The 24,590-nt window shown below is 42.3% G+C and overlaps 2 protein-coding genes and 1 long non-coding RNA gene across 4 annotated transcripts in view; 1 reads left to right on the top strand and 2 right to left on the bottom strand.

Annotated features, from left to right (window-relative positions):
* Positions 1–24,590, bottom strand: part of LOC135713752 (uncharacterized) — a 511,705-nt gene that overhangs the window by 444,789 nt on the left and 42,326 nt on the right. The window lies entirely within an intron of this gene.
* The window catches only part of nahoda, a 125,692-nt gene that overhangs the window by 80,473 nt on the left and 20,629 nt on the right, over positions 1–24,590 (top strand). The window lies entirely within an intron of this gene.
* LOC135713699 (uncharacterized) lies at positions 8,152–24,383 on the bottom strand. The gene is made up of 8 exons (XM_065236895.1): positions 24,179–24,383; positions 23,865–24,103; positions 10,966–11,191; positions 10,667–10,903; positions 10,343–10,599; positions 10,050–10,269; positions 9,792–9,930; positions 8,152–9,398 (listed from the first exon to the last, which is right to left on the bottom strand). The coding sequence occupies exons 1-8, from the start codon at positions 24,351–24,353 to the stop codon at positions 8,258–8,260; spliced, it is 2,634 nt and encodes an 877-aa protein (XP_065092967.1). The 5' UTR covers positions 24,354–24,383; the 3' UTR covers positions 8,152–8,257.

The following is a 24,590-nucleotide window of genomic DNA, read 5'->3' as shown; positions in this document are numbered from 1 at the left end:
CACTTTTAGATTACATTGAATGCGGCACTCAACTGCTTCCATTGATACTTAAATGACAATCGTGGGAAATTCGGTTCAGTTGAGTTTTGGCTTAGGAAGGTTTCTATAACTTTACATTATCAATACATTTATTAGGATGTCTGTATTTGCTTGCAATGGTCTCAAGATTTGCCCATGATCTTCTCAGTGGTCTTGCTTAGCTAAATCTCAAAATTTGTCTCTATCCTGCTGAAATCATGATCATTAAACTTATCAATGTTAAGCTGAACTAACTGCCTTTTGTTATCAACGCAGCGTTGCCATATATACCGATTTCCGAACTACACACCAAAAATTTTTGAATTTTACTGGCGATGTAAACATCGATGCATGCAAATATTCATACATGTAAACTTCCTTTTCACGTAAACTAGCAACTTGCAAGAAATGTTGCAAACAAAAGTGGACAGTTGTTTACAATATATGGGATATTGCATGACATGTCTCATAAATTTACACGATCTATAATCTAAAATTGTATGATATATGACGCTCCATTTATGTGCATCATAGTAACGGAAATTTACACTACTTTTTTTTAGCTGTGTATAGATGGCTGCGACTTCTGCCGAGAAGACCGAGCTTGGGGTGCCAAATTGCTGCTCGTGGTTACGATGTGCCCTGCAACACCCAAGTAACATTGCAGGTTTTATCGTGGTTTTATAGCATTCTACAAGTCTAAATCATGGTATACAGAACCCTCATAAAACCAAAATTGTTACTTGGGCACCTATTCCCACGCCTGCTCAGGAAAGTGATCCATCCCTGTAACGGTGCGCATATGTAGCGTCAACAATCAATACGAAACTAACGATTTTAAATTGGCTTACTACACAATATTTGTTTTGATTCGCTATGAAAGTTTGACAGATAAAATGAGGGGTTATTGGATTTTCCTATGTTTCGAGGGGTGAATCGCTTAGCTTGGGACCGAAGATAGTACCAGAGCTGAGCCAAAAAGTTGAGCACGTTTCTTCGGGACCTTCTAGTCTTAGAGTTACCTCTATGGTAGCGTAGTCTGTCCCTACTCTCCTAGCATTTCCACTACCGACCTTCGTAGGGCAGCAGAGTGTGTCTTACCTGCCTTGAAGCGGTCCTTGATCCGACTATCTACATTTACAGCACTTGTTCGTTAACTGGGCTGTTTTTAACTGGGCGTTCGTTAACTGGGCTGTAGTCCAGTTAAAAAGCAGTTATACGTCAAAACTAGACGTCACATTTAGTTTGACATGTCGTTGTCATAATTTGTAGGGGGCATTCGAATGGAATATTAAGTGTTAATATAAATAACTTTGAATTTATTTTCATTCCACACTGAAATCTCGACTGCAAAGCGCTATTAGCGAAAGCGTTAAGCTTTTCTAAACTCGCGAGTTTGAATGCTGTGAAAATTACAATAACAAACTTTACACTGTTTCAATTCGATGCACGTGAAATTGTTTAACGTCGATTTAACAATCCTTTGAAGTTCCCCTCAGTGTTTTTTTTACGTTTAGCAAGCCAGCCCAATAAGCGAGTGGAATTCGCTAACTGGACTGCGCTTTTAGCCCAGTTAGCGAACAAGTACTGTACTAGAGATGCGTGCCAACTTCGTTCTCCATGCTAGTGACATTTGTCCACTGGGGGGAGCTTTACGGTGGCGGCATGGTGGGTATATACATGGTGATACAGCTTTTTCACTATATAGACGAGGAGGTCGCGGGGGGGGGGGGGAAGTGCGGTTTTAGAGCAATTTGTAAACAAACTCGGTCGCTGTCCCATACAAAAATCCAACATGGCTGAATCATGAATTTGACACATTAGAACACCTATATGTAGTCACCTTCAGTGCTGTAAATTTTCATATCATTCGATTGAAGATGAACCACTACAACCATTCAATCAATTCTGTGTAAACGAATTCTCACATGACCATAATTTGAAGAGCCCCTTTCTCATTCGAAGCTCACTGTCACTGTCAATTGAGTCACTCAGTATCATTTGATATACGACAGTGGAGTATGGAAGAAATCCAGGAAAATGATCCCGAACAGACAAGTCGACCCGATGTCGGATCAATGTAAGGCTAATTTGAGGTCGATGTCGACCCAATGTCGTGTTAATGTCGGGTCAATTTTGGGTTTATGTCGGGTCAATGTCGGGTCAACATCGGGTTGGGTTTTGATAGAAGTCAGGTTGGTGTCCGGTTGACTTTGCTTTTTCGCCGGAATGTCGACCAGAGCTCCGTTTGTGTGTAGGTTACACTCAATCGAATGATATATAGCGTTTCTCAAATGAGAATGATCCATGCCTTCGTCAAATGACTAAGCAACTGATATCACCCATTCGGAGGAGGTCCCCTTTGATAGCGAATAGCTACTTTTCTCATTTTCATCAAAAATGTTCAAATGATTTTGAGAATTTACAGCACTGGTCACCTTGGTTGGCGGTCATGCGGAGGATTCTTTTCCCCTCCTCGTGGAGAAAGATCCTGTCAGAATCTGGTGTTTTTACTGTAAAAGCAGCAACCTTGATGGGAATAGCTGCGTTGAGTCGATGCCGGAAAGGAAGGATTCCCGCTTCAACGCAGGCAGCGTCGGCGGGAGCGAGAATTTGTGATAGCTTATCGGATGCCGAGCATGTGAGTTCTAGTCCGTAGAATAGGCAACTGTCAATTATCGCTAGGGCTACCTAGAAGCGCATGCTGCGGTTTTTCGAATGATGCTGAATGAGTTGACCCTGCTGTGACGGCTTGGAAGTGTTGTTCAGTTGCCGGTTTTCCGAAGAGGTACGCCACTGTCGAAAACCTGTAATCTGGGTGTACAGCCAAAGGAGACCACCAGAATATCGTCGGCCTATGTGAAGATATAGCTGTTGCGGGTCGAACCAATCTCAATCAGGAACAGTGTGACGCTGATAACTGACCCCTGCGGAGCACACGTCTCCTCGCTGAAGGGCTGTGACTGTGTGTTACCGACCATGACACGGAATGAACGATCCGTGTGGAAGTTTTAAACGGACTCGACCGTGGGACCTTTCAGTCCCCAACTGACTAGTTACCTCAGTCCTGTTACCGCTGTCCTCGAGAAACTGCTCAACCTGCGATTGACCATTTTTTCCATTACCTTGGCCATACAGCATGTGAGCGCATTGCACAGTGGTCCAGAATGCAGATTTAGGTGGAATGATATGTTTTGAGCCTGAAATTGAAACTTAAGACTAAAAGTTTCTTCTACAAAGTTGTTTCTTATAGTTAGGCTCTCATTTTTATGACAATGAAATCTAGGGTGGTTCCTATTATCATTAAAATCAAAAATCTAACTTTTTTGTTTGAATAAATTAAGGTATACATTCTTCGGCAAAGTTATAGCTGAGCTAATTTCAAGCAACTTTGTTGAGAATAACTTTTTTGTATCTCTTAAATTGGCCAATTTAGAGCTATTTTCTTGAATTGAGTTAGGGTGGCTCTTAAAAAAACTGTTTTTTTGCTCTAGTTTTCTTATTTCGAACTTCTCAGCAAAGGAGTCTCTAGATAACTTTTAGATCTTAAGAAGGCGCAAATTTTTGCTGCACAAAGTTTGTCGATATCTTTCGCCGATCAAGAGTTATTGACGTTTTTTTGCTAAAAATATGCACTTTTCAAATGTTAATATCTCTGGTTGGGGCAAACAAAAAAAAGTTTTCTTACGGCATTTGAAAGGGCGTATGTTATTCTCAATAATATGGCAAAATTGGAGGTATGTTATTTTTGAAACTCGTATAAAATCAATTTGAATTTATTCATATTTTTTACAATATTTGGGTATATCTTTTTTATTAGAAGAGATACAGGCAACAAATTCAGCTGTAAAACATTCGTCTTAAAGAGTTTTAAAATTCTCTAGAAGATAACTTTCATGAGAAATCTCAAATAAAAAAGTTATTGCTAAAAAACTATTTTTTCCAGGAACACCCTAAGTCAATTCCGAAAAATTACTCTAAAATGAGAACGTTAAGAGATAGAAAAAAAATTTCTTCGACAAAGTTGCTTGCAATTATCTTAGCTACAACTTTTTTAAACAACACATGTTTTTATTTTGTAAAACAAAAAAGTTAGTTTTAAAAATTCCCTAATTTGAGGACCACCCTGACGTTTGCAAACACCAAAAGAAGGGAATTTTTAAGAACAAAAACTTTTTCGGAGACACTTAATGTCCAAATATTTAAACAAATGTACTAGCACATTTTATATAAATTTGTCATTAGAGTGGTCCTATGAAATCCATCTTTTGTCAATAACTTTTTTATTTGAAATTTATCATGAAAGTCATCTTCTAGAGACTTTTAAAACTCTTTAAGACGAATGTTTTATAGTTGAATTTGTTGCCTGTATCTCTTCTAATAAAAATGATATACCCAAATATAGTAAAAAATATGAATAAATTCAAATTAATTTTATACGAGTTTCAAAAATAACAACCTCCAATTTTGTCATATTATTGAGAATAACATACGCCCTTTCAAATGCCGTAAGAAAACTTTTTTTTTGTTTGCCCCAAACAGAGATATTAACATTTGAAAAGTGCATATTTTTAGTATAAAAACGTCAATAACTCTTGAACGGCGAAAGATATTGACAAGTTTTGTGCAGCAAAAATTTGCGCCTTCTTAAGATCTAAAAGTTATGTAGAGACTCCTTTGCTGAAAAGTTCGAAAAAAGAAAACTAGAGCAAAAATCTGTTTTTTAAGAGCCACCCTAACTCAATTCAAGAAAATAGCTCTAAATCGGCCAATTTAAGAGATACAAAAAAGTTATTCTCAACAAAGTTGCTTGAAATTAGCTCAGCTATAACTTTGCCAAAGAATGTATACCTTAATTTATTCAAACAAAAAAGATAGATTTTTGATTTTAATGATAATAGGAACCACCCTAGATTTCATTGTCATAAAAATGAGGGCGTAACTATAAGGAACAACTTTGTAGAAGAGACTTTTAGTCTTAAGTTTCAATTTCAGGCTCAAAACATATCATTCCACCTAAATCTGCATTCTGGACCACTGTGGATTGGTGGTATTGATATGACAATGCTCTCTTTCCACCGGTCGGAGTACATCCACACGTCCATTCAGCCACAGCTGGTTGTAGAGCTCGAGTAGTTTGACCTGCGTCAGAAGTGGGTACCCCTCTTCGCCAGGACCGGCTAGTTTACCTGTGCTACGGCTGAGTGCGAATTGGAGTTCCCTCCATGTAAAAGCTTGGTTGATGCTCGTATTGCTGGGGTCCGCTAGCACGTTGAAGTCATTGTCGTAGCTGTTGATGGCAGTCAGATCGGCCGAGCTCTTCCGCAACGGCCTTGGGTTCTGACACCGTAGAACCGTTGACCTGAAGATGCAGCGGTGCCATGCGCCGCTTTTCGCTGAGGGCGTTGACTCTACCCCACAAATCGACAGATGACTGGGATGTATTCATGCTGTCAAGAAAGTTCATCCATCTGGATTGCTTGGCGTTCCGAGCTTATTGTGGTAGTTGGTGAGCGCAACCGCTGGAAGCTGCTTGACCTTCCGGAGGGCTTTCCGGCGGACCTTGACTGCTTTTTTGTATCTTCGTTCCACCAACGAAGGGCGTTGCGCCACGGGTTACTGTCAGCCTTAGGGATTGATGCGATACGGGGTGCATCGTACTACCTCTGTGAACTCTTGTATACAATCCGGATTCCGTTGCTCCGTATTTAAACGTCGCAAGCGTCTACGGGTGGTGGACGGAGCTGCAGGTGGCATGGTTCTTGCTGGACCGGGTAGTTGACACTCCACTTGAACTTCCCAGAGATTGTTCGGCTAGCTACAGAGATGTTGATGGGTATGGCGTGCCGTCCATTAAGGAACGTAGGTTTACCGTCGTTGAGGACTGTCAAGTCTTCCTTTTCGAAAATGTCTACTAGCATGAAGCCCCTTGAGTCCGAGCGGGAGGCCCCTCAGCTAGGATGATGCCCGTTGAGGTCGCCAACGATAAGTCACGGTTCCGGTAGTTTGCTAAAGACGAGGAGTATTTGACCTCAAAAGTAGACCAAAACTGAAGACAACAAATCAAGAAGAGTGGCAGCTTTGCCAGAATCCAAGTGACAGATACAATGGCGCTGCGCTTGAGTGAAGGTGGAAGCAACGCATAGAAAAATGAGCAAATAGACAAACCTTTCTTCTGAGGATGTTATCTTTGCTATTAAATTCATTCGCGGAAGATGACGTGTACCTGTCTCATAGCGAAATTTTCTCACTACACGGCGCTAGTGTGCATGAATTATTGATGCCCTTGTTTTTGTGATATCCTGAAATCCTTGTCATATAGGAAGTTGCTTTCTTGAGCGAAGTTGTTCAGTGGATCAAGATCTTATCGTTGGTGGACAGAAGTTCGGAATTTTCTCACTACGCGGCGCTAGCGTACATGAATTTGTGATATCCTTGTTTGTGTGATACCTTGAAATCCTTGCCATCTAGGAAGTTGCTTTCTTAGGCGAAGTTGTGCAGTGGACCAAGATTTTATTGTTGGTGGACGGAAGTTTGGAATTTTCTCACTACGCGGCGCTAGCGTGCATGAATTTATGATATCTTGAAATCCTTGCCATCTAGGAAGTTGTTTTCTTGGGCAAAGTTGTTCAGTGGATCAAGACCTTTTGTTGGTGGACAGAAGTTTGGAATTTTCTCACTACGTGGCGCTAGTGTACATTAATTTGTGATATCCTTTTTTGTGTGATATCTTGAAATCCTATCTAGGAAGTTGCTTTCTTGGGCAAAGTTGTTCAGTGGATCAAGACCTTATCGTTGGTGGACAGAAGTTTGGAATTTTCTAACTACGCGGCGCTAGTGTACATGAATTTGTGATATCTTGAAATCCTTGCCATCTAGGAAGTTGCTTTCTTGAGCAAAGTTGTTCAGTGGATCAAGAACTTATCGTTGGTGGACAGAAGTTCAGAATTTTCTCACTACGTGGCGCTAGTGTACATAAATTTGTGATATCCTTGTTTGTGTGATATCTTGAAATCCTTGCCATCTAGGAAGTTGCTTTCTTCCGCAAAGTTGTCCAGTGGATCAAGATCTTATCGTTGGTGGACAGAAGTTCGGAATTTTCTCTCTACGTGGCGTTAGTGTACAGGAATTTGTGATATCCTTGTTTGTGTGATATCTTGGAATCCTTTGCCATCTAGGAAATTGCTTTCTTCGGCGAAGTTATTCAGTGGATCAAGACCAATATGGATGGAACATGGATATTTTCGGAATCGAGATGACGTCTAGAGACCAAAAATCGATGTCCAGCACCATCTTGAAATCCAAGATGGCGGCTTCCCGTTCCAGAAAAAGTGGGAGATACTGCCAAATATCCTTCAAATATGTATATTTTCTGAATCGGGATGACGTCTAGAGACCTAAAATCGATGTCCAGCACCATCTCGAAATCAAATATGGTGGCTGCCGATTTCAGAAAAAAAAAGTGGGAAATACTTAGTTGAAGATGCTAATTTCAAATAACAGACTAAAGTGGTAATTTTTATACGATAGATGAGGAGGAGAAAGTATAGAATTGATAGTTCCGTTTAGAGTACGGCAGTGTGAAACTTGCATATAGAGAGTAGGTAGCGAGCTAGGACAAATTTTTAGGAAGGTTCAAATCCGTTTTATCACCTCTCTTTACCAAACTCCCCCTTTGGAGAGGGATGGTGAGGGGTGTGTCCCCCCGCGTTCATACTGCTAAATACCCTTCAATATGTATATTTTCGGAATCGGGATGACGTCTAGACACTGAAAATCGATGTCCCGTGCCATTTTTAAATCCAAGATGGTGGCTTCCGGTTCCAGAAAAAGTGGGAAATACTGCTAAATACCCTTCAATATGGATATTTCCGGAATCGGGATGACGTCTAGCATGATATTTTGTTCCAATATCACTCGGAATATTGAGATCATTTGATTGATGATTTCGCCAGCACTGGCCATAAGTCTCCAAAATTCGCTGAATCCTTCAAATCATAGCTTCAGCATGTAAACACCATTAGCATCGGTAGCAGGCCAAACAATCAACACCAAGAGTGAAAAACAATGAGACGTTCAACATTCCATCAAAACTGGCGCTCAACTTAACGGATCGTTTCGGATAATGAATCAAACTAAACATTCATTAACCTTCCTCAACACGCATACCAAAATCAAGCGTACAGAAGTATATTAACTCAACAGTGACAACACTACCGCAAGCAGCAATCAACTAATCCTACCAGGTATGACGTGCCACCGCAAGTGCAATCATCATCGCCATCATCAGCGTCATCGGCGCCACCGAGCTCAAATTAGCAGCTCCTCCAGCTGGTTTGCCGGTGGTAGTCGGTGTCGTATCTCGGGCTCTCACAATGGCGGGCATCACCGCGGTCGATACCCGACCGTTGCATTTGTTAAAGTGACAAACCTCGCACTGTTCCGCTCCGGCACATTCCGTATTCCGTGGTTGGCTGGAACACTTCCGGACTGTGTCACCATTTTTCTGCACCAGTATGTAGCATTGGTTCTGGCTGTTGTACGAAGGGCAGTAGGTGGCATCTCCGGACTGGGCGTTCTTGCAGGTTGCATTCTTCGTCGAGTCGCACTGGTAGCACTTTAGCTGGCCCATGGGGTACTCTTTGGAGTTGCATTTCTCGATGCGGGATGAGCAGACGGCACAGTTGGTGCCTTGCAGGCATCGAGTCTGGGAGCTGGAGTCCAGACCGTTGAGACATCCTCGCTCGGTGGTTTTGCCATCCACGAAGCGGGAGTAGCACTGGGTGTTTGCCGGGTCGTTGCAAGGAAGGGCTTCGAAGGCAGTTGCAGTTCCCATACAATCGGGTTCGTACGCACTGGAGCACTGCACGCATTTGTTGGAGTTAAGCAGGACGTTGGGATCATTGCTTCCCGGTTTGGAACCGTACATGCAATGCTGGGGGCTAGTTTTACAAGCGTTTTGCTCAGCTGAGGTTAGGCTACTGTTGCAGCCCAAGCGAATGGGTAAACCCGAAGTGTCAGTTAGCATGATGCATCGATCAGTGGTCGAGTAGATTGGGCAGTATTCTAGTGTGATGGTATCGTGTGAAAGACACGGCGGGCGCAGGCATTGGTAGCATGCCAACCTGTTAGACGGGTAGATGTCTACGTTGCATCGATTTGTAGAGCATGTCGCACACATTGCATTGGAATTGGTATTGTTATGATTGACGCACTGGTCTGCGTCTTCGGGGGAAAGGCTACCCAGGCAACCTCGCTGTAAAATTTGCTGTCCTTGGGAAGTGTTTGTCAGAAGGGTGACACAGGTACTGCAAGATTCGATGTTGGTGAGCGATGATGGGCTTGCAGTGCACGCCGGGTCGTCTTGTGAGTTGCAAGATCTGTGGTGGGGAATTGAGAAGATTCAGAGATTAATTACGACGTTTCAACTGCGACTGAACAGCGTCATTATGCTTTCTTTCGCTTACATTACATTGAGGCAATCAAAATGGTACTCTACGTCGAGAAATTTTTGATCCCGAAAAAATCTCCATCAGAATTACAATCTTCACACTTACACATTATAAATTGGCTTGGGTGGCTTGTCACAAAAATAATTTAAAACACTTTCAACGTTAGTCAAACATTCGAATCTTGTCATTGTAGTGAAGTTTTTGGTGCCTCAATCGTTTAAAAAAATACTGAAGCTATGTATGCTTTTCAAGTGTGTATGTCACTATGTAGATCACACAATGCAATGAAGAGTTTACTTTGCGAACATTTGCAATACTCACAGACACTCAAGATAGTCGAACGTCACCGTTGCTTGATTGCAATTATCGTCGGCGCAAAAATTGCACTTGTTGCTGTTTGCCTTGCAGAAGGTCATTTCCTCCGCACTCATCGATGACTGGCACTTTTTAACGTTTGAACCTTAAAAAAAAAAAACCCCATGATCGTCCGTACCACCTATGAATGATATGCTCACAGCGCGTGATTCTTCCGCATCATGAGTCATTGGTCACCTATCGAGCAAAAGTTCATCCACCTACCTCCACTGCTGCTAGCGATCTGAACACAGTTATCCCACGGATTGGGACAGTACTGATCGGGTTGCGTTCCAACAACACACTTCCTCCTATCGGCCGGGAACACAGCCGTGTTGCATGCGTTTCCGTTTTCAATCGAACACGTCTGGCAGTTTTTGGTGGGATCACATAGCTCGGCGTCCGTTGCCGATCCGAGACAACCTCGCTCCGTTACTGTGCCTATCTGAGAATAAATTAGATTGTCATGATCACTCCCCGCACCATCCTCTAAATCCTCATCCCTAGACGAGACTTACGACTCTGGTGTAGCACTGGGCATCGGCTTTGATTTCTGTGGTCGGAGCAGGACATTGAACTGACGTAAGCTGAGGGGTTGGAATGACACAGTTACTGTCCACGACCGAGGAGCAATAGGCGCACCAGTGATCCTCTCGTCCCTGTAGGTTGCACAGCTCGCCGGTACAGAGAGCGCAGTTTACATCGTCCGTTTCATCGCAAATGGCCTTATCCTGGGCGGTGAGTATCGATCGGCAACCACGATGAACCGGGTTGACTGAAACAAGGAGTGAGAGGGTGCATTTGTCTTTCACTAGATTGAGTGTTTAATGGCGAGCGCTTACATCCGTCGAACATAGTGAAGCATTCATCATCGATGTCGTGACAGGCTCCGATCTCGAGCGATGAGTGCAAACAGTTGGTACCTTGACACGTGTAGCACTGTCGGCCCGGGGCCTGGAGGTTGATCTCGTTTTTATTGCATTCGTACTTGGTGCAGAACCTGCATGCTGATGGATTTGATTGGCAGAATTGTCGGTCCGAATCGGACATCGATTGCTCGCACGTTTTCAGGTACGTTCCTAAGGAAATTGGATTTTGAAAATGTTAATCTGAGAAAATGATCGGCAAAATTGATCGATACCATCATTCCTTTTGGCGGCTACGCAGCTGTCATCCGGTAGGTCACAGTAGCTGGTGGTGGCCTCGATGTTGCAAGCCTGCGAGCTGCATATGACGCATTTTTGTCGATTTAGCGGGAACTCACCACTGTTGCAACCTTGCCCGGTGCAAGTCGAGCAGTGAGTGCCAGCGCATGCCGCCAGATCCATTTCCGACTGAACGCAGCCCCGTTCGGTGACGGAACCGATCTAATGGGAAAATGGAAGCATGTATCACAAATGACAAATACCTTATCCCAGGATTGGTTTGAAAAATATTTCCTTTAGCAATGGCAAAAGTGGGTGATTTCTAAAATAGTTCAATTTATCTAATTATCTTCAAAAATATTCAGATATATCAGATATGGTGAAACAACTTGTGACTCTGTAGCTTGACTTCTAAATAAACGCTTATTTTTTAGCAATTAGCTTACGCATCCACACACTTGAATTGTCTATATTATTTCACAAATACACGTGAATCCAACATGATTTAAGAATACTCTCACTTAAGTATTATATTTAACATTTATTTTCAAGCGCTTTCATCAAAGAGTTCTTGCGATAACGCATAGATGACATTGCCGAATAATTATTACATCCGTTTTCAATCAGCTACAATTATAGCAGAATACTTCGAATTAAAAAAAACCCAATATTCATCAATTATTGCGAACCAAAAACGTCACTCGCGAGCTTGATCATGCTCTCGATGCTGATGGTTCTTCTTGCTAATTCCTTCATGGATAGCCCCGCCTTGTGGCTTCTCTGTTTTGTGCTAGCGTTCCAAATCATATTGTTCTTCTACCTGGAGACTGCTTACGCACAGATACATGCAAAAGCCAGTTGATTGCTAATGCTTGGCGTTACGTTACAAACAAATTGTTTGTATTGAAATAATGCATTTTACAAGTAGGAAATGTTCCTAACAATATTTGAAACGATCTACGGAAATCAATGTGTCAATGTGTAATTGATGAGAAAAGTTAGCGACCACTATGATTATGGTCCTAAAATAGAACTTAGAAAATGGATTACAGAAAATTTACACAATAAATAATTTTTTTATATATTAATAATATAATAAAAATATTTCTTTCAATTTTGCATTTAAAAAACCTGAACACCCCTCATTTTGAAGGTGTGTGTGTGTAGAATGTTGCTCCTAGTTTGATTTTGGAATTCACTCTTCAGTTGTCAAAATGCCGTCCAAGCAAGAAGAGCAGCGTATCAAAATTTTGCTCGCGCATCGCGAAAATCCGAGCTACTCGCACGCAAAGTTGGCAAAATCGCTAAAAGTTGCCAAATCAACCGTTACAAATGTAATTAAAGTGTTTGGGGAACGTTTGTCGACAGCCAGGAAGTCTGGATCGGGGGGAAATCGAAAACCGTAAGCCGCTGAGACGACAAAGAGAGTTGCCGGTAGTTTCAAGCGAAACCCTAACCTCTCTCTCCGAGATGCCGCAAATAAGCTGGGTGTATCGTCTACAACTGTGCATCGAGCCAAAAAACGAGCCGGACTATCGACTTACAAGAAGGTAGTGACTCCAAATCGCGATGATAAACAAAATACGACGGCCAAAGCGCGATCCCGGAGGCTGTACACGACGATGCTGACGAAGTTTGACTGCGTGGTAATGGACGACGAAACCTACGTCAAAGCCGACTACAAGCAGCTTTCGGGACAGGAGTTTTATACGGCAAAAGGAAGAGGAAAGGAAGCAGATGTTTTCAAGCACATGAAACTGTCAAAGTTCGCAAAGAAATATCTGGTTTGGCAAGCCATCTGTACCTGTGGCTTGAAAAGCAGCATTTTCATAGCTTCCGGGACTGTCAACCAAGAAATTTACGTGAAAGAGTGTTTGAATAAACGTCTGCTGCCTTTCCTGAAGAAACACGGTTGTTCCGTACTATTTTGGCCGGATATGGCATCTTGCCATTACGGTAAAAAGGCCATGGAGTGGTACGCCGCCAACAACGTGCAGGTGGTTCCCAAGGACAAGAACCCTCCCAACACGCCAGAGCTCCGCCCAATCAGGGTTACTTCCACTCACTTGCTATAAAAAAATGTTTTTTGGAATTATGAAACCATGAAATAGTATAATGCTAATTAGTACTTGTAAGTTATAAGAAGAGGTCACGAAGTATATGTTTGACACATAAAATCTGTCAATATTGCTTCCAGTGCGTCACAATCAGCGATTTTACGACTCGTGAGCGCTCACTCTGAGTGAACGCTCACTAATCATAAGATCGCTGATTGTGACGCTCTGAAAGCGAAACTGACAGGTTTTATGGGTCAAACACATACTTTACACCCTCTTCTTGTTACTTACTAGTACAACATATCATTATATCATCTAATGATTGCATAATTCCGAAAAATATTTTTTATAGCAAGTGAGTGGAACCAACCCTGCGCCCAATTGAGAAATACTGGGCTATTGTCAAGCGGAACCTAAAGAAGACCAAAAAAACTGCTAAGGGCGAGCAGCAGTTCAAGGCAAACTGGCTTTCTGCGGCGAAGAAGGTGGACAAGGTGGCTGTACAAAATCTGATGGCAGGGGTCAAGCGTAAGGCCCGGCAATTCGGATTTGGAAAAGCGGAAGCCTAACTGAATATTTTTCCTGAATTTTATACTAATTAAACTTGAAAAAGAAATTTAATTTGATTTTTTAAATAAACGATTTCACCGATTTACACGCGTTTTCCCTTGACCAAATTTTGACCGTATCACCCTTTACATCAATATGATTTGTTCCCGAATTCTGTGTTAATCGTGCAGCGTAATATTAGGAACGGAATGACTAATGTGCAGCACTTTCGATGTAATATTCAATAACTATTTTTTCTGTATTCGTCAGATGTGGTGTGTGTGGTGATGTGGGATGCCTTGACCACTTATCATTTTCAAGAGCTGACATCTACTTCCTAGACGTGAAAAAGAACTGGCATCACTGATAAGTTCGAAATTTGGTGACTTGGCAAAGCTTCAGTGGCGCCACCATGACACATGCAAGCACATTCCCAACTAAAACATTATTTGCGATGAATGTGATTGTGAGTGTTATGTCTGTTTATCTGTGACTTTTAGTGCTTTAATTTTGCACGGAAGAGTTTTTCCGATTGAGCATTGCATTATTTTGTAAATAATCGATGAAGTGAGTCATTCTGACCCAATCCATTGTCACCTTAAGGTCAAAGACATATTATACATATAACGTTACTTAATTTTTCATTTCTTTACGTTATTTTGAAGTTACGTTATATAGACGCAAACATTACGTTATATCGTGTTATGTTATATCAAAGCTTCGTTGTATCGAGGCTTTTCTATTGATAATGTTACCTGCGTTAATTTCCCTTCAGATGTCACTGCTGTTCTTAACCCTCCGTTACTCGCGCTGTTGTACTTTGTACAACACACATGAGTTTTCCATTGACATTTCGTTGCTGAGTTACCAATCGATCTGAAACCAACGAGTATTCCTCAAAAAACTTTTGACGTAGGACTACGTCTTTGATTTCTATACGGGGGTACACTTTGTGAAAACCGAAAATGGAACATGTAACAAATTAAGAAAGATTTTGAACGTTAATAACTCAGCTGCCCCTGGTCCAATTTCAATAATTTTATCACCAATCGATCAGAAATATGGCTACGCATCGAAATGCTTCCGAATGTTGATTTTCAACAAGAAACTATTGAAAAACTGGTAAATGTCCAGCATTGTCCAAAAGCGTCGAATTAACTAACAAATCCACCAATTACCTACATGCATATGCTGCTTCCCCAGCACAGTCGTCAGAGAGTAGTAAGTAGACGAAACAAATCGAAGTGGCATTCGCCTCCGATCCTCGGGCGCGAATAGGGAGGATGGAATTGCGTAATATTTTGCACACTCATCGTCATACTCAGAACCACACGCTCCCAACGACCACACCACTGTGTGGTGGTGTTCGGTCGTTGAAATTAATAGCAGCAGTAGCAGTAGTAGCAGTGCTTTCGGCGTGTGGCGTTGTAAATTGTTCTCCAGTAACAAAGAAAGGCTGCCTGCAAGCAGCGAGCTGCAAAGCCCACATAAGCAATCAAAGGAGGAAGAAGCTGCACCGCTATGCTATGGATCTTCGTGAGTCGCTGCGGGTCGGTCATCTATGTCAAGCGTGTCACCCTCGCTCCAAACGACATATAGCTCGACAGCCTCATCCGTGTTGAACACACAGCTCAGAATTACTTAACCATCACTACAAAACGGTCCTTTTCAGGGCCACCAAAAATTTGTTAAATAGTATTATTTGGACATTGGTTAAGGTCATCAGTTCCCACAAGCAGCTAGCTATCAAGGCTCAACCTGTCTATAGAAGGTGTGGAATTGTAGGCCTGAATATACTCGTCTAATTAGTTTTTCCTTGGCTTTCATTCCGCACGATTCGTTACTTTCGTTTAATCAATCACCCTTGTAGTGACGTTGAAAAGATTGTTTCAATCGGCGCTTACATATGAAATTTAATGTGGATTATAGAATTTTTTGTATGTTCCCAAAATTTATGAATGGTTTGCCACTAAATGTTGAGATAATTTATTGATTATTGAATTATCACACTGTGTACCATGAAAAAGCAGCCTGTTTGTGAGTTTTTGCCTGTTTTCAAGTAAGGAGTTATCATAAAAAAAACAAATCACAAGCGGGTATTTCCCGGAGACTTCACAAAGAAATAAAATCAAACAAAATCATCATGCAGAACTAGCTAGGATTTGTTTTACTTCATATTTCACAAAATTGCTTTCGAGTGTTAAGACATCGTCTCCTGCAAATTTTACATTTTTCCCTCTACCAACACATACATCAGGGCTTGATAGATCTCCACAGGATCTATAGAATCCACGCAATTTCAAAAAACCAAAATGCACATCATTACGAAAAGAGGTCAGGTTTCGACCAATAGCAGATAGATTTTAATTCTAAACAAGCCAAACGATTGGAAATTTATCTACCAATCTGCTAAAATTAACACTTAGTTAATTTTCAATAGGTCACTATTGAAAAATAGCAAATGTCCAACTGTTGCAATGGAGATCAAAATTATCACCGAATGTCTGAAAACAGCGCATTCCCTAACACAGACTTAAAAATCGAATTCGATGCGGTCCCACTGAACGGTGCTCATTCAATCACCGTAAGTGGTGGTGCCCAGTCCAGCAGCAGCAGCAGCAACAGGAGTGCTTTCAAGAACAACAACAACAACGAAAGGCTGCCTGCAAGCAGCGAGCTGCAGAGCTCATATGAGCAACCACAGAGAAGGAGGAAGAAGTCCCACCGCTAGGCTAGGATCGGAATCAGTAGCTCGTCGTGCTCAGCTCAGCATTACTCAACCATCACTACAAAACGGTCCTTTTCAGGACCACCATAAATTTGTTAAGAGTATTATTTGGACATTTGTCAAGGTCATCAGTTCCCGCAAGCAGCTAGCTATTAAGGCTTAACCTGGTCTCTATACAGGGTGATTCTGAATAACTGTCACCGATTTCACAAATATTCAATTCTCAATGGGTAAAATGGGTATATGTTCAAGTATTTTTGTTTTAAATGTGTACAAATATCAGCTTGTATTGATAGTAGGCTTTGAAATTTCATTCGTTTGTGATTTCAAGCAACCATTGAGGTCATAATGAAGCATGGCATAAATCTGTAAAAAAAATCGTGTGTTATCTTTTAGAAACTGAAATCTCTTCGAAAGAATGTAACATTTATTTTTGCATCATTATAGAGGTACAAAGGAACCATGCTTGGAAAATCCGTTCAATGTCAGAGCTTAAACGCATCACCAGGACTCAAAAAGTGCTGGAACTAAAGCGTGCGTGCCAGCTGTAGTTAATTTTCATGACAAATGTGGCTGGTAATTAAGGTAAAGGGAGAGAGATCTGAAATAAACTATGCTTAGTTGAAGGTTATATATGTAGAATATCTGGAATATAATGATATCAAAAATTCATGCAAGCGTTCAATCGTTATGACCATTTCTAAAAGGGACAGCTATTCCGAATCACCCTGTAGAAGGTGTGGAATTGTAGACCCGAATGTATTGGTGAGATTAATCATCGTCCGACCATTTTCCAGAATACGCTGGTAGGAAGTGTTAAAATCCATATAGAATTTGAGAGAAGTGGGAATAATTCGCTTTGGGTGTATATTCAGTCCACAGAAAGCCAAGAAAATTAGCTCTCACGAGTTCAATCTCTCGAAGTCCCTTCTATTTTACATATTCTGCACAAACGATACTTTCTGCCCCGCCACATTCATATAACTCGGAAGGAAATCCTGTGAGGGGTGAAATGAATACACTTTAATACCAAAATGCACAAAACTTAAAAATTCATAAATAACAAAAAATTAATGAAAAATAAATGAAAAATAGATGAATCGAAAATACTCAAGTTGACAGTCCATTGGATTTTCTTCATCAACTTTCTCTTTGAAATAAATACTACAAATTTGATACGCTTACAAATAAAAAACGGAAAGAGTTAAGATAATTGATGATTGATCAATTAAAAGAACTAAATGCTCACATTTGTTCCGTCCACTAGCGGTCCTACGTTAAGCTTCCGTTCGTGCCCCTAGGCACAGACCCTTCTACTTTTTTTGATCTAAACAAGCTAAACTTTGATTACAGTAAAGACCGAAAAATGCGGATAATTGGGAAAATTTAAATGGAAACCGCGTAAACTGTGGCCATACTACGTGGGATTTGACCTCTTTGATTACAACATGGAATATATCGAGATCCTGACCAGATAGAAAGTTACTGTCTCCGGCAAAGTTGTTCAGGAGCTCGTAACCTTGTCGCTGGCGAACAGTAGTTCAGAATTTTCTCACTGCGTAGCGCTAGTATACGTGTGAAATTTTTACGTATAAAATATCTCGAGATCATGACCAAATTGAATGTTACTGTCATGGGCAAAGTTGTTCAGCATGTCAAGGTCTTTTGGCTGGTGAACAGTAGTTCAGAACTTCCTCACTGCGCTGCGCTAGTATACACGTGCAATCCTCATATATGCTACAGATCGAGGTCCCGAACAGCTAGAAAATTATAGTCTTCGGCCAAGTTGTTTAGAAGATCAAAGCTTTTTTGCTGGTAAACAGTAAATAGTTCAGAATATTTTCGGTATGCGGCGCTAGTGTGCATGTAAAATATTTGTATATGCCATAGCTTAAGGTCAGAAAGTAACTGTCATCGTCATAGTTGTACATGCGGCAAAGTTCTTCCGGATGCTGAACATGCAAATGTGTTTTGCTCAAAGCTATCTCATGTTACGTCCAATTTTTGATCTCCTTAGGTTATTTGAATGGTATGAATGGTACAGCATAAGGGTTCTACTACTACTTTTAGTTGCAATTTTTTTCCAAGTCAATTCTGAGAAAATCAATCATGATTCTTCAGAGTAAATTTTGAAAAATAGTGTAACTTTGGGTGAACCTTTGGTATACAAAATTTGAAAATGATATTGAGCAATTTTCCTCTTCGTATTTCCGTTCAAAATCTTTAAAATGTTCTAAAAAGAACGAAAATAGGACGTTTTTAGGGCGTGTCCTTAAACCTATGATCGGGAGTGTACGGTTTTATAAATTTATCCATTCAACTGAGCAAGAGTGCCTCACTCTCTGAGTTAGTATCGTTGTCCGCGCACACGCAAATACAGGGATTTTTTTTTGTTCTAGACCCCTCGATAAGACATTTTGAAATTAGTCTTAAATGAAAGCAAGACTCTAAACATTCATTTGGTGGAAGTTTCAGCAATATTGATTTTTTAAAGATAATGTTTTCCATCTGAGATACGTGTTACCAGTGGAACGACTCACCCCAATTTATGTATCCACAAATCTTCATGAAAATCTGCACCAGTAAAAGAAATCCAGAATACATTTGTCTTATCCCACTTAGGCTGATGTAAATTGTATTTTTATTTTATGATCGAGTCAAGTTTTGAGAAATTTCTGAACTACTGAGCATCAGCCAAAAGATCTTTATCTCCTTAACAGCTTTGCCAAATACAGTAAATTTCTAGCTCAAGGAACTCAATTTTGGGTACTTTTTTCTTACCGTGAAGCTTATCGAAACTAACTGAATGATTTTTACTACACTGAAAACCACCCAATTTCTGCCGTGACGGGGTACCAGTTCCCATTTAACCTTCCTACACTGTACCAAAACACCGTCAAACCTCAGACCATTCAAATCGAAACATCGAAATCGCCCTTTCGAATGGTAGCTGCAACCGGATGACGGTTGTTTTGAAATCAGACGATTTTCCTCTCGAATACAGGATGAACATTGTTATGAGCAGGGATAGGGTCTTCAGTTGGAATGCGTAATGTTCTCTGCAGAATGATAGTCATCTTAAATTGAAATGCATTTGGTATTGGTTAAGCCCCATAACGCAAATCATTCAATACGATGATGTAAATAATTCTATCGAACGTCATTTGCTGTTCTAAGCAGACAAACGAGGTGGAAGCATAGCCATCACCACCAGAGGTGGGGCGAACATTGGTAAATGGTGAAAACCGTAGATTGACTATTTCGTCAAGGTGGTCGTGCGTGGTCTGCCCGATATGGAAATCGCCGCGCTGTCGAATGAGCTGAAGAAGAACGGCCTAAGGCCATCGCAAGTCTTCAGGATGAATCGGCACGACGCCTCCCGCAAGTACCGTGACCAGCTGTATTTAGTCCACCTCGAGCGAAACACAACGTGTTGGAAGGACATCGCCCCCGTAACGTCACCCAATGCTCAAACTGTCTCATGTTTGGGCATGGGACCAAAAATTGCCACATGGCTCATCGCTGCAACGAATGTGGCAAACAACACGAGCCCGAAGAATGCGAGAGCATGGAAAACGCCGATCCACAATGCGCCAACTGTGGTGCAGCACATTGAGCTACCAGCAAGTCTTGTCCGAAGCGTGCGGAATTCATGGAAATCCGCAAAAGGGCCTCCACGCAGAACCAGCCGGGTCGGAAAAAGGTACCGGCACGCAATGAGCAGAATTTCCCCGTCATTAGCCTACGGCGTCCGATTCCGATTCTTCCGCCACTACCGCTCAACAACCGTTTGGCTGCTGCTGCTGCTGCTGCATCGGTCCCGCCAACTGCTGAGGTGCCAAACCATCCGGTTGATCCGAGCCGTCAGTCCTATGCGGCAACGTTTTCGTCCCCTCCCCCGGGTCTATCGTGACGTCGAGATGATGCCCCACCGTCGCATGAAAACGAAGAGCTACTCACAACAGAGGAACTTATTACCATCATGGCAGAAGCAATCATCATCAAGCGCTCCTGCAAAACCAGAACCGAGCAGATTCTTGCTGCATCACGTTTCATCGACAATTATGGACCGTGAAACCATCAAGATCGCCAACTGGAACGCTTGTTCGCTCAAGAGAAAGATTATCGAGTTCGTTGACTTCCTCAACAAACAAAACATCGACATTGCCGTTATCACCGAAACCCACCTGAAACCGAAGGTAAACGTCTACCTTCCTGACTTTCGGCTTCTAAGACTAGATTGCTGTAAGGAGAAACATCTGCTGTCGGCTTCTGCCGAGCTTCCAGCTGAAAACCATCGAATAGGGGTAGAAGTCTCCACTCCTGTCGGCCCTATCACAGTCATTGCGACGTACTGCCCCAAGCAAATCACCATCAGGGACGGGTCGGCAGCAGACCTCCGGAGGGACATCATCAAACTAACTCGACGGCGCGAAAAGTACATCATTGCTACACCAGGCTTTAGGGCAATAGTCGACGCAACCAAAACGGCACCATCCTCAACGACGACCTGCAAGAGGCTCGCTACACCATATTAGAGCCGGACTCTCCCACCCGGTTGAGCCGGTCTGGCGTTCACTCCACCATTGACATCCTCATCAGCAACATGGGAGACAACAACTCGCTACCTGTGACCCATCAGGAGCTGAGTTCGGACCACTATCCGGTGGTGGCCGAAGTAGGCTCATCTGCCAACTGATTCCAAGCTTCCCGACACAACTACCATCATGTCAGCTGGGAGCAGTTCCAACACGGTGTCGACTCCACTGTCGACTACGGTGTCCTTCCGGAGACGCCCGAAGACGTTGACCGGTGTCTGCGTTCCATCGAGGAGGCGATATTCCGGGCCAGGGACCAACACGTGCCAGTATCCAGACAGGTGAGCAATACTCTGAACCTTGATAGAATTACCAAAGATCTCATCAGACTCCGTAACTCCATCCGAAGGCAATACCAGCGTTCTGGTTTGCGTGTCTTGAAGACCCATTGCAATCGTCTTACAATAACCATCCAAGCCAGGATGGTGGACCTCAGAAATCAAGATTTTGCTAACAAAATCCGCTCTCTCCCAGATTGTGCAAAGCCCTTCTGGAAACTAACGAAAATTCTTAAAAACAAGCCCAGGCCCATTCCACCACTGACCCCACTGGATCGTCCCGGCAACCCAGAGGTTCATCTGATAACTCCTGAAGAGAAGGCTCGGACAAAACATCGTCAGCCTTTATGAATCTGAGGTTGCTGAAAATGCAACCAATCTTCATCAGATTCCTAATATTTTTCCAGAGGAATCGGAGATTACGGCTATCAAATCATCTAAAAACATGAAGGCCAATGGTTTCGACAACATCCTGAATCTGGAACTCAAACACTTGAGTTCCAGATTCTACAACCATCTGGCACTGATTTTTAATCAGTGCCTCAGACTTGGCTACTTCCCCTCGTGTTGGAAGTCAGCTAAAGTCATACCCATCCGGAAACCTGGGAAGGATCCGTCCTCACCTTCAAGTTATCGATCAATCAGCCTTCTCTCAGGGTTATCAAAACTGTTCGAAAGAGCAGTCTACCACCGGCTCCTAAAATCTGCCGAACAAAACAACATCTTACTCGAGGAACAGTTTGGTTTTCGGAAAGGTCGTTCGACCGTCCACCAGCTGACACGAGTGACAAATATTCTCAGACGGAACAAGTCTGTTTCGAAAACATCTGCCATGGCGTTGTTGGACGTTGAAAAAGCGTTCGACAATGTGATGGCCTGGTGTTCAAATTGCAGCAGTACGGTCTTCCAATCTTCCTAGTGAAGAAGTGAAGGTAATAAACAACTATCTATCAGACAGGACGTTCCGAGTCTCTCTGAATGGCATCACATCGGATGCTTTCAACATCGGTGCCGGAGTTCCACATGGAAGCATCCTTGGCCCCATTCTATTCAACCTGTTCACCTCCGATATGCCGGCTCCTCCTGATGGTGGATCGTTGTCTCTGTTCGCAGATGACACATCCATCGTCTACAATGGTAGGGTCATCGGAGCTCTGACTGCCAAACTTCAGAGAGGCCTGGACGTCCTGTCTGAATATTTCAACAGCTGGAAGATCCGTATCATCGCGGCAAAGACCCAGGTCATCATCTTTCCACACTCAAAATCTCCCAGACTTGTTCCGTCTGAAAATAATAAGATCTGCTTAGACGGCTCAGTGGTGGAATGGTACCTCGGGCTAACATTAGACAGCAAGCTTCTTTTCAGGGAGCACGTTGACAAAACTAAAACCAAGTGCAACATCTTGATAAGATCGTTGTATCCACTCATCAACGGGAGGTCTACCCTGTCCCTGAAAAATAAGCTTGCTGTCTACAAACAAATCATCCTTTCCGTAATAGAATACGGGATGCCAATCTGGGAGAGTTGCGCAAAAAGCCACCATCTTAAACTTCAAAGAATCCAGAACAAGATCCTGAGGATGATCCTCAACACTCCACCGCGGACTAGAAACTCTGAGGCCCACCGCCTGGCTGGTCTTCAGACACTGGAGTTACGGAGAGCTGCCTCCTTCGCAAGGTTCAGAGATTGCTGTAGGCGATCCGACCAACAGATCGTCAGGGATCTGGCACGTTAGGTTAAATTAGGTTAAGTAGGTAGAATAACAAATTAAAACATTCAAACAACATACTTCACAAGAAGAAAATTGAAAAACATTACACAGTAAAACACAACATGTACAACACAAAATCAAAAAGTTCACCAAAGATGAAGAGCCCTTCTGGCTAGCCTCTTGCCCTGTATTAGCAATTGTAAACCACATAACAAATCAAAAATAAAGAAGAATTTTACTACTATTGACTATTTCGTGGTGGAAGTAAGTAATTTTTGTATCCATGATGAATGGTTGTTCAATCTACTCTAAAGCATATCCATACATTATTGTCCTCTGAGCCCTGTATGTGTTACAGCCAATTTTCAAATAAATATCATCCTTTATTTGGAGGACAGTCATATGGATGCTCATCAGTTGATGACGAATTCTGGAAATTCGACAGCGTATTGTCAAAGGGCTCGATCAATACAATAATCAGTCGAAGTATTGTGGATGTTTTCGTTCAGTGTAGGTGTAGTGTAGGGTCATTTTTGGATTGGAAACACTGTTTAAATTTTTCCTAATGCATTTAGTAAGGTTGAATAACACGGTGTAGAAAAAAAGAAATGAATCCGTTAAGCACATAAGAGATACACTTGCCATCTTGAATGTATCATCAATATTTATGGAAATCTTTTTTACATTTTTCCAAATTTCAAGTTTTATTAAAGCTCCACGGAACACTAGAAAGGGTTTGGTGGAGCCCTATGTGCAATATAATCATGATTTTTCCAAAAATTCACCTTTCTGATCTTATATTTGAAATGCATTAAATTTACCTACTCGTCACAAACCACCTTCTTCCATAGAATCCTACCCAGACATTTGCAACTACATGCGTGTCCCACAGAAAGGCATTCATGCCATGTTCTACAACGCACTTTCGTCACCCATAAAACACTATGCTCACAGAAGCCCACAATCCACTCACCACTCGCGAATAGCACTGCGCATCCGTCACGTTCATACTTGGTGCGCCACATTGTACATCTTGCAAACTTCCCGGATCACTGATGCACTTGGCGTCCAGAACCGACGAACAGATGACGCACCTGTGGATGGCCGCACTGAGGACATTGCAATAATCACTGCTGCACTGTTCGCACGTACTTCCTGCACACGGCTCGGCAGCCGTCAAATCCGAAACGCATCCCCGTTGAATCGGCACATCTGATCAATTAGGATAGGAAAACTTCTTCATTAGATTCTGCTGGAGTATGCTCCGATCCGTTTCCGATTTCTTACATCCATCAAACTTGGTATAGCAGTTATCCTGCGAACTGCTACAATTCACCCGGATGCCCAGATCGGCTCCGTTCACACATTCACCTCCGGAACACGAATAACAGCTCAGAGCTTCGGCCGCCTGCGGCCACACTCCGCCAATGGCAAATACTAAAATTACACTTTTGAGAACCATTTCGAACACTTTCCGTCACATCTATTACAACTTAGTGCGCGCTACCATTCGGAAGCATTTCTTTTTATACGAACGAATGCGTGAGTTTATTTCAGCTCGAGTGCTTCCTAAACAGTGCTTCATGAACTGCGGTATCAGATTGCTTACCGATGATAACAAAACGCATCTCAAGTGCATCTGAGTACAATTGTTGCACTTAATGCTCCCTAGATTCACGTGACTTACGCCGATTGTATT

This window comes from Ochlerotatus camptorhynchus, unplaced genomic scaffold, assembly GCF_037179485.1.
Source record: "Ochlerotatus camptorhynchus isolate MF236.1 unplaced genomic scaffold, CSIRO-AGI_Acam_v1.1 ptg000577l, whole genome shotgun sequence".
Classification (NCBI taxonomy): domain Eukaryota; kingdom Metazoa; phylum Arthropoda; class Insecta; order Diptera; family Culicidae; genus Ochlerotatus; species Ochlerotatus camptorhynchus.
The sequence above is the reverse complement of the archived record's forward strand: the minus strand, read 5'-3'. Positions and strand labels throughout refer to the sequence as shown.

What these genes read in the sequence shown, in the direction of transcription:
- LOC135713699 (XM_065236895.1), bottom strand. Translation starts at nt 24,353, where the DNA reads ATGGTTCTCAAAAGTGTAATTTTAGTATTTGCCATTGGCGGAGTGTGG. An exon ending in CTTCACTATGTTCGACGGAT is followed by an intron (nt 10,600 to 10,666) that starts GTAAGCGCTCGC and finishes TCCTTGTTTCAG; the next exon opens with TCAACCCGGTTCATCGTGGT. An exon ending in TTCGACTATCTTGAGTGTCT is followed by an intron (nt 9,399 to 9,791) that starts GTGAGTATTGCA and finishes TCCCCACCACAG; the next exon opens with ATCTTGCAACTCACAAGACG.